This window comes from Tauraco erythrolophus, chromosome W (assembly GCF_009769465.1).
Source record: "Tauraco erythrolophus isolate bTauEry1 chromosome W, bTauEry1.pri, whole genome shotgun sequence".
NCBI classification, from domain to species: Eukaryota; Metazoa; Chordata; class Aves; order Musophagiformes; family Musophagidae; genus Tauraco; species Tauraco erythrolophus.
In genome coordinates this window covers 14,851,947-14,866,110 of record NC_141497.1, presented here as the reverse complement: position 1 = coordinate 14,866,110, position 14,164 = coordinate 14,851,947, and the positions used below count along the sequence as shown (strand labels likewise).

At 37.3% G+C, this 14,164-nt stretch overlaps 1 protein-coding gene across 1 annotated transcript in view; it reads left to right on the top strand.

Moving 5' to 3' along the window:
• LOC147526231 (erbin-like) overlaps positions 1 to 11,845 on the top strand; it is a 44,824-nt gene extending 32,979 nt beyond the window's left edge. The window contains exons 13-16 of the mRNA XM_086630104.1: positions 7,524 to 7,667; positions 8,508 to 8,630; positions 10,376 to 10,585; positions 11,735 to 11,845. Coding sequence (XP_086486230.1) covers positions 7,524 to 7,667; positions 8,508 to 8,630; positions 10,376 to 10,585; positions 11,735 to 11,845 — 588 coding nt within the window. The remainder of the gene's footprint in view (positions 1 to 7,523; positions 7,668 to 8,507; positions 8,631 to 10,375; positions 10,586 to 11,734) is intronic.
• The last annotated feature ends 2,319 nt before the right edge of the window (positions 11,846 to 14,164 follow it).

Below are 14,164 nucleotides of genomic sequence, written 5' to 3'. Positions count from 1 at the left end.
TTCAGTGTACTGTTAATGCAATTTGTTTATAGCTCCTTCCTATATCATCTACATTTGACATGTTAGGAACGATGTTTAATATGCCAGTGAGATCTGTTCAGGTACCATAGCAGTGTAGTCGCCTTGACTGAAGTGAAATCGATTGCCTGACTTGATTCCTTTTATATCTGTCCATACTTTCTATCACACTTTTTGTGTAAACATTAATTTTTGTTTCCTACTGGAATGATAAGGAATAGCTGTTATTGAGTTCTTAGCCATGCGTCTAATTCAACACATCTTTAGAAGTCTTGTATGTGTGTATTTCTTTTGTTCTGACCTTGAAGAGTTTTAAAGTAGTTTTTACTTAGCAATCTGAGACTTATTTATGGTTTTAAAAGTGAATGTGTGGATAATTATCTACTTTATATTCTCTGGGATATGACTGGCTTTAAAAAAAAAAATCTCAACTGTGAAAAATGTAGATATGTATATGACAGCTGGCAAATATGATAATGTGGAAAATCTAGGGTTTCACTGGACATTTCTTTGTTCTTTTAAAATAATGGTTTCAGATATTTCTGTTTGTAATGAAAAATTAGCTTTTTGAGGGGAGGCTTAATCTATAAACCAGACTTCTGAAATGTTTTAAAATCTGGAAAAAAAAAAATCAGTAATTACAGAACTTATTTAAGGAACAAACATTTATCGGAAATTGCTTCGACAAAGCTTTCATGGATTTAAAATGGCGTTTCTTTTTTTAAAGCATAAGATACAACACTGACAAAAATAGGAATACAAAATTAAGCCTTATGATGAATATTTGATTCATATCTTCTTGCCTGTGGTTATACACAACAGTATAGGTTAATAGTATTACCTTTGCTGTGACTCTTTGGAGTCTGTTATTTAATTTAATCATGTTTATCATTTCAATCCTGTACTTCTTAGGAAAGAGTGTGTAGTGGGTTTTGGGGGGTTGGTTTTGTTGGGGTTTTTTTGTGAAACTCCTGAAGTACTTGTTTGTTGGATTTTTTTTATAAAATTTAGTAACTGGAGGGGAGGGGGTGAACCCACTTAAATAAACAGTGTCTACTTATTGGTCAAAATTGGAGAAGCTAGTTCTTGGGGTTTTTATTAGCCCTTTTTACCTGATACAGATGGGAAAATACCTTTCAAGAGTTTAATTTGCATGAGGAGAGATACAGGATAGTTTTAAGTCCAGCAAAAATTATTAACAAGGGATTCCAGCCAAGTAACCAAGTATTTCCAACCTTTAAAAAGATGTAAGAGGGCATACTCTGATAAACTAAAATTATCCATCTGGTTGAAGGGAGGTGAAAACAGTTCATGAGACTATTTGTAAATAGAAATTTTGCATATATTCAGGAGAAACTATTTGCTTACCTGATACAAAGCATATTTTATTGTGAGATAGAGAAAAGGGCTTTAAATGCCAAGCTGCTCTCTAGTGGTAATATATGTAAGCTGTTGGAAAGTATGCAATCAATTCTGCCCCACCCCCCAACCTTATAAATTTAGTATACAGGTGAGTTTTTAAGAACAGTAATATTTTTCAACATATTGTCTTTTGGAGTGTGACTTGCCAATTTTGCTACCTGATATGTCACAGTAGTGTTCTATAGTAGTCTTGTTGAAAGTTTTCGTTTAGGAATTGAAACTAATACTGCCTGTGTAAAACACCAATCACACACATTTTATTGTGTGGTAGAGGAATTTCTCATCCAGAAACTGCAATAATAAATATCTGCAATGGTTATCTGAAAATATCTATTATATTTCTATGTGCTGAGTAGGCAGAAACCATTGTTGGGCCTGATTCTGTCCTTTCCTTACACATGTATATTTTCTTTTTTTGTTGTTGCGGATCTCTTGGCAGTTCATCGGGTGCATGTTAGCTTTCATTTCTAATTTCATCTGAAATTAAGTGCTCTATTTTTTTATCTACTTTATCTACTATTTATCTAGAATGGCAGAGCTTTCAGAGAAGAGGTCATAACATTAGATTCCTACTTTCCATTTCAGAAATTAAAATAGGTGGTTTTATTCTCAAAGTTGCCAGTGTATGGTGCCTTATTTATGAAAAAAAAGTCCGTGTTTCAGTATTGATATAGAATTGCAGTTTTAATCAAAGCTTGCATTTTTTTTTCCTCTACATATCTAATTTAGAAAAATATTTTAATTGGTATGGCCTCAGATTCTTTCCAAGTTAAACTTGTTTAAATATGTCAAGGGAAATAACTTCAGTGGGTCTGTGCACATATAAAATTAAGTGCTTAAGTGTTTGTAAGATCATAGCCTGAAGAATATCTTGTCACTGATAAATTACAGGAATGCTATTCATTCAGTAGCTGTCAGTTTAAAATTTTTATTTCAGTTTTATTTTGTTTCTCCATTTTTAATGGACTACTGAACCATCAGTGTGTTATAATGATATCTTGTGAAGTTCAGAAATCAATATGTCACACTTCAAAAGGAATAAAATTCTTGTGCATTTTGAATGTAAACAACAAAGGTTCTGACCCTGAAAACATTTTATGACAGTAGAATTTAAATTATATGTAATTCTCCATATGTAACTCTTCAATAGGAATGCTGTCACTTACTAAAGATCCTTTTTTGATTTCTTTTGTTTTTTCCCAGGATCAGAAACCTAATAATTTTTTTTCCCCTCCCTCATGACTGAAGGAGAATAGTTTCATCATGTTTAAGTTTCTCTTCTTTAGGATAAACTGGTATCTTACTAGAATTCTATAAGATTTCAAACAAAGCTTTTTTAGCTTGCATACTTTTATTAAGAAAGGCTTTAAGCATCAATTTTAAGCATTTCAAGTGTTCCAGAATACTTTGAGCAAACTTTTCCAATCAAAATTGACTAAACAATTTTAGATAGTCAAGGTGGGAATGAAAAGTGAAGGGATTTCTAGACATTTAATATAGCCTCAAAGGATTATTTATGTCCACCTTTAGCTGGCAATTGATTCTAAGTACTGTAAAATAAATACATTTTTTAAAAGGCTAATACTTAAGCTTAAAAGTTAAGTTACCACTTAAGGCTATTCTAAGGTAAGTAGAATGTAGAGTCTTGTTCCCTGCAGATATTTGAATTTTATTAGTTCCTTTCTATACCAAAATCTAATGGATTGCCATGAGAGACTCCAGCCAGTCTTAAAATTACAACAGTATTATCCAATCGAAATTATTCTAGGTAAATTCCATTATTGTCTTGCACCTAACGCATTTACTTAAGGTACATCAATTCCTGAAAGACACCCTTTTGAAATCTGAAATTGTTAATTCTCTTGTAAGCTGCAAAATAGAGAATATATTCTGATTCTTAGCATTCAAAAAGAATGTAAATAAGCCCCAAAACTATGATACTAGCTGCCTGTATCTAAACTGTTTCCTTTAGAGGCTGACTTTGACTACAAATCCTGATTTATATGCCAAATACTTTTTTACTTTATACATGGCCATTTTTTTTATATTGTAGCTTTTAATATGCGTTCTTCACGGTTGAATAACTGATTTCTAGTAAACTTAGTTTTCACAAAAATATAATGGAACATGGCATGTATATTGGTTAGTGTATATTAGTTTAGAGTAGCTGAAATGAGATTTCTCAAGCCTCAAATATTTGAATTATTATTTTGCAGGCCATTATGCCCTAAGATACTGTAGCAAATCAGGTAGAGAATGCAGTTGGTACTTGGAATTAACATTTGTATTTAATTTGAAGTTTAAACTGTACATTTATTCCATATTTAATTTATTTTTAATAAATTGGAATTAAAATCGGGGGGGGGGGGTGGCATCTGCATATTCATATTTCTGGAAGCATCTTCTCTGGTGCAGCGATCTTCAGAAACCTTCCTAGGAAATGTACAACCTTCATCGTGCTTGTGCTGAGATGCAAAATTAAGAGGGATACTGTTCACTCTCCAAATGCCTCAGTTTCTCTCTTACCAGCTAAATATAGGTAGAGGAAAAATACTTCCTAGATTTGTCACTGGGAATATCTTCTTGTGTTAAACTAAAGCTTTCTTACAACTCTATGTAATTTAAAATAGTATTTATTCTGTACAGTTTGTACTTGTGGGTTGCTTCTAATTTAGTGTTGAGACACTGTGCCAATGTAGAGAAGGAGAAAAATGGAGTTTGCAGTACTTCTCATGTCTTCCCTACATCAATTGCACAGTTTTTGTACTTTGGAAAAAGTCTCTACCAAGAAAGGAGATTTTATAAACCCTTGAATAAAACTACTCTCAGCCTATGTAATCACCTTGAAGCTCACTAAACTGAGATCTTAATTCTTGATGGACAAGTTGGTGCCTCTACAAATTGTAGGAAAGTTCTACCTCCTATTGCAGATTTACCTTAGATTGTCACTATTTACTGACCATCTCTTTGGGTCCTTCTAAGAAAAGAGTGAATCTAATGGATCTAGGGATCTTTATAGTAAGATGATCTGCTAGAGACACTTTCAGAAGATAACTTTCTAGTCTCACCATGCGTTCCTTCTATTTTTATTTGTCTTTTTGACATTTACAGAAGATGTAGAGATGTAGGAGCCTCTGAGAGGAGCTTCCTGTAAGGAGACTTCAGGGAGTTGCCTGTACAAGTGGGGAAAAGGCCATCTGGCTAATTTTATAGAATATTTTGAGAACAGTTGTAAGAAGATGCTTTGAGATGCTAAGGAGCTCAGGAAAACTGGCTTTTAGCAGTTTCATCTACGTTTTTGGACTGAAACTTAGAGGAACAGTAAGCTCAGATAGAATGTTTAATAAAGAGAGACTTGAATACTGTGTACAATTTTCCCCTCCCAAGAGGGGAAAAGATTCTGGAGACTTGTCTGGAAGCTTGAAAAATATATTGACTAGAGAACAAGATAGGTGTAGAAGAGGAGCATGAAGAAAGCTCACTGTGCCATTGAGTGAGAGATTATCCAAAAGCCTTGACCAAGAAAAGCCAAGTATTGTGAGTAAATACTATTTTCCAAGAGGGTTTCAAATGATCGTGCTACCAGAGCATCTGGGGAGTATGAATATGCAGAGGCATATGACTTTGATTATTAAACTAGTTTTAGTTTCACAAGATAAAGCTAGTATGAAAGAGCAAATGTCTGCCTGAGTACTAGTGACTATTTTCAAAATCAGATTAGTATGTGTAGTCAACAGACAAACGCCAAAATGTATTTATTCATGTAAGAGTTGTTGCAGTATCTCAGTCAAATGATATATATTTTGAACTTGGAAAAATTATTTTACTTGGAAAAATTAGAAACTTTTAAAAAAAACCAAACAACAACCAACTTTGGATTTGCTGGGTTTTGATGCTTTGTGGTATATGTTTTACTATGAGCATATTTTTTCATGGGTCTTTGTCACTGTTTTAAGATAGGTTTGTTTCATTTCTCAGGTGGCACATGGGAGATTTTCCTTTTCTTCTTTTCTGCAGTCTTTTTATTTTGTTTTGTTCTTATAACTACAAAAGTTCATGGTGGCAAGACAGTAATGTCTACTGCTTGCTTTCTATTACCCCTGCCAATATTGCAGAGGTCAGGTTTGCGAGGTAATTGTCATGGTTTGAAGTGGGGGGGGAGGTCCGGGTGGCAGGAGCTGCCCATCAGACCAGACTCCCATCCCCCTCGGGGCTTGAGCCAATTGGCGCCTCTGTGAATTAATTGTCCTATTTACGTCGGGACAAAGGAACCGGAAAGGTGTGCCTTTGCCCAGGAGCGAGGAGAAGGGAGGGGGGTGCTGCCCCCGCTCCCCTGGCGCCCGGCCGGGCCAGCGGCCCGGGCCGAGCTGGTGCCATCCACTGAGGATGGCCGCGGTGGAGCTGCTTGGGGAACTCAGGGAGAGCCCTGCTCCTGGGGTGCCCACCGGGCCAAGTTCACCCAGAAAGGACTGAAATCTGAGAGAAACGGCCACACCAACACCAGGTCAGTGAAGATGGAATGGGACAACGTGTGCCACGGCTGAGTCCCCCTTGCAGACCAGTGGTGAGACGGTGAGTACTCCCCCTCGCAGCTAAAGGCGGTCCTCGGGGGAGCAGAGACCCACTCGCAGCCTGTGGAGGATCCACATCAAGAAGAGATGCCAGAGCCAGAGTACAGTACGCATCTAGAGTCCGTGGGACAACCCCCGCTGATGGGGAGGTGTTTCGTTAAAGGAGATGCCTGAGCCTGAGACTATTGTGAATCATGGGCACAGGTCGAGGCGCATTTACTCATTTTAAGTCTGTATGGAGACACATTTAAGGTCAATATGACGACCCATGACAGAGTGAGTGGCAACAACTCCCTAAGAATCCGACACTGTGGTAAAGCCTGTACCTGGAGCAATCTGATGGGGAAGGATTGCATCCTGCGGGTAGGACTCACGCTGGAGAAGTTTGTGGATTTTCCTTGTGAGTAGAGGATCCACTGGAGCAAGGGACAATGGTGTAAGAACTCCTCCTCCTTTAAGAGAAGCGGCAGTAACAACATGGGATGAACTGACCTGCACTCCCCCATTCCCTGCCCCCCTGCGCCGCTGGAGGGAGGAGGTAGAGCCGGGAAGAAAAGGCAAAGGGGGGGAGTGGTGTTGTTTTTAAGATCTGGCCTTGTTTTCTTGTTATCCTCTCAAGTAACCGTTTTTGTTTGCTTTTGTCTTTTTAGGTAGCTGTTAATAAACTGTTTTGCTTTAAGGAAACTGAGTCTCTTTTGCCTGGGACCGTGGTTGGTGGGTGCTCCCTCTGTTCTTGTCTCGACCCTCAGCTCTTTTATTATATTTTTCTCCTCTCCATTTTACTGGAGTGAGAGATCGACTGCGTGGAGTTTAGTTGCCGGATCGGCCTAAAACCACGGCAGTAATGAAGCTCAAAACCAAACCACTCTCACTTCTGTCCTTGAGCTCACGTTACCTGTTTGATTGCCTACATTGGTACAGGGATGGACTCCAAGGTTTCTTACCAGCCTCTTTTTTCTTTAAACGAGACTCGTTTGCATTTTTGAATGAAGTGCTATTGGAATTCATTGTGGATGTTGACAGCATTGCAATAACAAGAAAACCCAGTCAAACAGTCAAATCTCTGTGTCTGTGTACATATTTATTTATTCTGTACCAGTAATAGGGGGAAAAAATAGACAAAATAATAAATGGTAATTAGATGATTTTCCACAGGTATATATCTTGACTGCCAGCTTCTCTTCCTACAACATATTTTATATATTGCAAATTTAATGAAAACCTAGACATTTTGATAAACTGTGCACCTTTGTTGTTTTTCCAGATACACAAACATTTGAATTACTTTATTTACATGTAATTCTGCATGTAAACTGCTCATAGCATGCTGATTTACAGTAAATAAAGGTAAATAGGAGTCATTGAGTTGCTTTATACATCACGGTGGCACTGTTCTTCCATGTTTTTTATCTTGCATGACAATTGAATATGTTTGTATTAGTCTATGTATAACATGTTTTGTGGTTTATGCATGCTGCACTAATCTGTGTTAAATCTGTCCCCTTTATTCAGAGCATGCCGTCTAGGTCCTTTAATTCCAATTATGCTGCAGTTAGCAGCTTTCACTATGGCAGCTCTAGGGATCTGCATGGCAGCCAGAGTAGTGTTGCCTTGAGTGTTGCAGACAGAAGAGGTTCTGGTGTGCACATTGTTCGAGTGAGTACCTACAGGAGGCTATTGCAATATATAGAAGGGGAAAGAATAAACTCTGAGAGATGTCCTTAAATTGATAGAGCTCTCTTTTTATATATGAACAATGCTTTAAATAAAAAGAATATAATTTATGTGCTGGGTTTTTTTTATAGGCATTAAATCAAAGACTTTGCCTTCATTTCATATGCTTTAACCTTATTGCAAGACTTTTCAATTTAATGTCATGAAGTTGAGTTTTCTAATTGGCTTTTATAGACAGTTGAACATATCTAAAATTGTCTGATTTTGTTATACATATGTGAACAAAAGATTACCTTCTGAATTTAACCTAGACTGATAAAGGTTTTAACAAAATTTTATTATCCTTTTTTCTTCCTCAATCAAATTCTGATGATTTAAACTGTACTGTAAGATATGTTAGGCATTCATGAAAATTTAGTTTACAAGAAAATGTGAGGAAACGACTCCTTAACTCTGAGCATCTTGATTGATGTTATGGTATCCATAGTAAGCAGGATAATGTCAACAGAAGACTTCTTTTAACCATGTGAATCCTTGAATAGGCAGTCTTTAGCATTTGTTGACTTTTCTTATCAATGTATTGGTGATCAAAGACACCTCTGCAGTTGCTAGTTTTTTGTAAATATCCAGCAATATTTTATGGGTGTGATGTCTTGACTAGTAAGATTTTTCTACATAAACAATGTACTAGTTTATCAAAGAAGATAAGGAACGATAAAGCCCTTAAAATGTTTTATTCTGGGCTTCCTATGAGAATTTTTTATTCTGAATAATATGAAGACATTCTTCTTTACTGCTCCATTCTGTTTAAAACATCCCCAGGTTTCTACTCCAGGAGACCAATGCCAGGATGAGGTATTCATTTCAGGACATCAGAATTACTCATCTGCCATGCTTAGTCTCAAAGATATTCCTCCAGACAGCATAAAGAAAATAGCTGTGCAGGTAATTATCTACGTGACACCATGGATAGGGTATATTTATTATTATTTGTAGAAACGTATGCTGGGATAGCAGTTGGAACTGGGGCTTCTTTAAAATGTAAACCAGGATTTGACTTTCACTTCAGCTATTGAAGGTGACGTAACTGAAATAGCATCCTCTATTTGGAAGACAAAATAGTTAACTATATGAAGGGAGATAGTTTTCATTTTTCTTCATCAGGGGCTTTGAAATAAAAAGATTGCAGCGAAAGACATAATTGCAAGTGGAAATTGGAATATGGCAGATGATTTCAGGAAAGCAAATTGAAGCTGATTAAACCTTTTAAAGAACAAACTTGAAATCTGTTGCGATGAAATTCTGATGATAAACTAGAATTTGTAGGAGACGTTCTGTTTTCATCTCTAAGGACCATCTATACAGGCAGGATTTACTACAATGAATCTAAATGGATGCTTGTAAGTTATTACGATGCAGTAATCTATTTTCTTTTTATAACTTCAGTAATTTCAGTTGCATTTCTACAGACATTGGATATTGGGAATTTGCATAGTCGTTGATACATGTTGCCTATGTAAACTCTACCTCTGACAATGCAACAAAAAATAGTTTTCCTGTCATGCTTTAGATTTTCAGAAAAGGCAGTAGAAAATCATGTAAATTTAATACATCTGATCTGTAGATAAGCTAAAAAAAATACGCACACACACATTGCCATTTCTCAGAATCATTTTGGCATACAAACTCAACAGAATAGCTTCTGATATGTGTCCATTCACATAGTATGGTTAAAGGTTGAAATTTGCACACTTCAATTATTTATAATATTGAGAAACAGAGTATGTTAATATCCTAATATCCTATAACTAGTGAGATAATGGTGGTAGGCAGAAAAATCTGTAACTCAAGACTGCAGCATTTTTTGAATGTGGGAATCATACAGATGGATGAGTGACTACTTAAGCTGGGTAAGAGCACAAGGCATACAGGCAAGGAGGGAAAAGGCTGCCTATCTCAACACAAGAGCTACAGAGCTGAACAAGTAACTCTGAGGCTCCGGTAAGAAGCGTTGTCATCTCCAGCATCGTTCTTACTGAAATGATTTGAATGCACTGTGTCTTTACAGTTGTGTACCTTACTGCTGTTTGTCATCATTATACCTATCAAATCACTGACATATGTTTTAACAAAACAACAACAATTATTGGAAATATCATTACAGTTTTCATATTAAAATCTTGAGCTTGTATGTGAATTTGCTCAGGTTTTCTTGTGAAGTAGTCACTGAAAGATGCTCAGAGAGCATATAATTTGTCTGCTAGCTATGTGGGATTCTTATTTTGTGTATGATCTACTGGGAACTGTTACAAAAACACCTGAATTTTATGCAATAAAAGTGCAAACTATAATTGTATCAACCAAGTGTCAATACTGTCAGTTGCACTGCCAGAAAATAATGATTGAGATAACTCAGTGAAGCAAGTGCTAAAAGAAAAGACCTTGTCTAGTCTGGTCTAGTAGATTAGCACTCAAAGTAAGTTTTTGTTTTTCAGAATTTTTTCTCAGGAGGTCAGAGCTGATTAATATAATGAAAATTGAGTGCAATCATACATGATCCAGGAGAGTAGTTTTAGTAATGTTCCTAGAATGAAAAGGAGTCAAGCATGAGAAATATTGAAATAATAAAGGAGGAATTGAGGATTGCTGCTTATAAAATGTATGACATTGAGTATTCATGTTTTATTCAGATACCTTTGACAATTGGACAAATATGCCAGCCTCAAACACCTCAGGCAAACTACAGCCAAGTCCATCATCTCCCTCCTCAGTCATCAGTAGCAAGACATCCATCTAGAGAACAATTAATTGATTATCTGATGTTGAAAGTTGCTCACCAACCTCCCTATGCCCAGACTCAGTGTTCCCCCAGACAAAACCAAGAACTGGCAAAGCAAGAGGTAAGGATAAAATCTAACTTGAATATATAACATCTGTCTGTCAGTGACAGTGAATTGTTATATTGTTTTCATTTATTACTGTTTCTCTGTAAATGGTGACGGAAATCATGTAGGAATTTATTTCCAGCAGAAGACGATATTATCTCAGTGCAGTTCTACTACTGAAATCACACATTCCTTCTACTTTTGAGCTCTTTTTCCTTTTAATGCGAACATTTTGAAAGAGAAATGTGGTAGTTTCTTAACAGAATGTACCAAAACTTATTCTTGCATCTTTATACTGAGATAGAAATTTATTTCTTGACTACATTTATTGATCACCAACTAATTATTGATATAGTAACTCAAAACAATACAAAGTAGCATTACAACTTAGAGTACTTTGCATCTATTCATTGCTATCCAGAATGGTTCAAAAACCTGCAAATGTAGAAGTGTGCAGCCCTAAACAAAAACCAGGATTTAAAAAAGTATAAGCATCTGATGCATGCCTGATAATTATCAGTTTTATATATGATAGACAGATGTGGATAAGAAATTCTTATACAATTTAATGACTCTTTCATTGTGGACCACTTTCTATTCTTGGACACAGGATGTTTCCTCTGTGTTGTTTTGGTTTTTGAGAAAATACTGAGAGCTATATTTTCATTCTGTGCTAGAATGAGAATGTCTACTTTTTGTGTAAAATAAGTTTTCTAGTCAACTCTTCTGGCAAGAAAAAAGAGAGACAGTGTTGGCTATGTAGAACTTAAAGTCAAAGTAGGAACTAGGTTTGATTTTTAAAATTCGGCTAGAAGTAGCAAAGAAATAGGAAGAATGACATGAACATATATATTTTCGTGGGGCATTAAATTCATTTACACAATATCTAAATATCTCCAAATTTAAAGCCTACATGGACTACTATGATTATAATCATAGGAATATTGGAGTAAAACTTGTGTACAATAATACAAGATGCTATTATATTGGAATCTTGTTCTGAATTAATATTATGAGATATAATACTCTTTTGAATTGTGAAAAATTATTTTTTTTCTTTTTAAAAGCTTTTGTTCAGCTGAATTCCTTCATAATAATTTCATTGCAGTAGCTTTGGATGCAAATTTTCAGACAGTTCTTCTAACTTTGGTTGTAACTATTTAGATTCGAGTAAGAATTGGCAAGGATCCAGAACTTGGATTTAGTATATCAGGAGGAGTTGATGGCAGAGGGAATCCATTCAGACCTGAAGATGATGTGAGTATTTTATACTAATGCATCTTAAAATCACTCTGATTATTTTTTTTCTAGTTTTTACCACAGAATCATAGAATAGCTTGGGTTGGAAGGGACCTTAAAGATCATCTAGTTCCAACCCCCCTGCCATGGGCAGGGAAACCCTCCACTACACCAGGTTGCCCAAAGCCTCATCAAACCTGGCCTTGAACACCTCCAGGGATGGGGCAGCCACAACTTCTCTGGGCAACCTGTGGGAGTGCCTCATCACCCTCATTGTAAAATATTTCTTCCTTAGATCTAATCTAAATCTCCCCTCTTTCAGTTTAAAGCCATTGCCCCTTGTCCTATCACTACACGCCCTTGTAAAAAGTCCCTCTCCAGCTTTCCTGTAGGCCCCCTTTAAGTACTGGAAGGCTGCAATAAGATCACCCCGGAGCCTTCTCTTCTCCAGGCTGAACAGCCCCAACTCTCTCAGCCTGTCTTCATAGCAGAGGTGCTTCAGCCCTCGGATCATCTTTGTGGCCTCCTCTGGACTCGCTCCAACAGCTCTATGTCCTTCTTATGTTGGGGACTCCAGAGCTGAACGCAGTATTCCAGGTGGGGTCTCACGAGAGCTGAGTAGAGGGGCAGAATCACCTCCCTCGACCTGCTGCCCACACTGCTTTGGCTGCAGCCCAGGACACGGTTGGCTTTCTGGGCTGCCAGCGCACATTGCCGGCTCATGTTGAGCTTCTCATCCACCAACACTCCCAAGTCCTTTTCCTCAGGGCTGCTCTCAATCCATTCTCCACCCAGCCTGTGCTCGTGCATGGGATTGCCCCAACCCACGTGCAGGACCTTGCACTTGGCCTTGTTGAACTTCATGAGGTTCTCACAGGCCCACTTCTCCAGCCTGTCAAGGTCCCTCTGGATGGCATCCCTTCCCTCCAGCGTGTCCACAACACCACACAACTTGGTGTCATCTGCAAACTTGCTGAGGATGCACTCGATCCCACTGTCCATGTCACCAACAAAGATGTTAAACAGCACAGGCCCCAGTACTGACCCCTGAGGAACACCACTCGTCACTGGCCTCCACTTGGACATTGAGCCGTTGACCATAACTCTTTGAGTGCAACTATCCAGCCAATTCCTTACCCACCGAGTGGTCCAGCCATCAAATCCATGTCTCTCCAATTTAGAGACAAGGATGTCGTGCAGGACAGTGTCAAATGCTTTGGACAAGTCCAGGTAGACGATGTCAGCTGCTCTTCCCTTATCCACCAATGCTGTAACCTCATCACAGAAGGCCACCAAATTAGTTCAGGCAGGATTTGCCCTTAGTGAAGCCATGTTGGCTGTCACCAATCACCTCCTTATTTTCCGTGTTCCTTAGCATAGTCACCAGGAGGATCTGCTCCATGATCTTGCCAGGCACAGAGGTGAGACTGACTGGCCTGTAGTTCCCTGGGTGGCCTGTAGTTCCCCTGTAGTACCAAAATAAAAAATATGTATATCCCCTAAACCAAAGCCACTAAATTCCAGGGATTGATGGGAAAAAACTAAGGACAAATTATTATGGAAAATCAAGGTGGTAGGCAACCACTGTGGTCACATAAAAATACAGAGGATTATTCTGGCTGAGCATTTCTTGCATTGTTCTAGATATCATTCAACAGATTTGAGATAGTAAATTATGGAGTTTACTAATTAGGAAGCCTCTTAAAAGAGAAAATTTGATTTAGCCTACAGCCTTATTTCTGGTGGTGGGTAATTCATCTTAACATGTACATCTGCCAAATTAAACAAAGGCAGATCAGAATTTACCCTTCAATATTCTTTTAAAGGCGATTCTCCTGGATTTAACATCAGAAAAGTAAGACAGTTACAAAAGCCAGTAGTTCTGTAGAATAATATCGCGTTCTCTTCTACTTGGGATGGAAAATTGAGATGTTTTGAATTGCATGTTTCATACTACCACAATATTTATGAAATAGATTGTTAAAAATGTTTTCCACCTCTGTTTTTCAAGGGTATATTTGTAACCAGAGTGCAACCAGAAGGACCAGCGTCTAAGTTGTTGCAGCCTGGAGATAAAATAATTCAGGTACTGTAGTCATCTAATTAAATAACCTGTATAATATACCAGTTCATTTTTAGTTTGCACCTTTTTAAGAGCAGAATATTTAATTTTTATACAGATTGCCAGTATCTTTTCCAGGAGCATTCTTATATTTCAGGATGATGCTTTTAGTTTTCTTCCACCTAACATTAGGATAGGTGATATAGGCTGAAGCATTAATCATTTGGATCATTTGGCAAATTCTGGACATTTTTCACACTTTTAAAGATAAAAAACAGGCCTAATGTTATCAT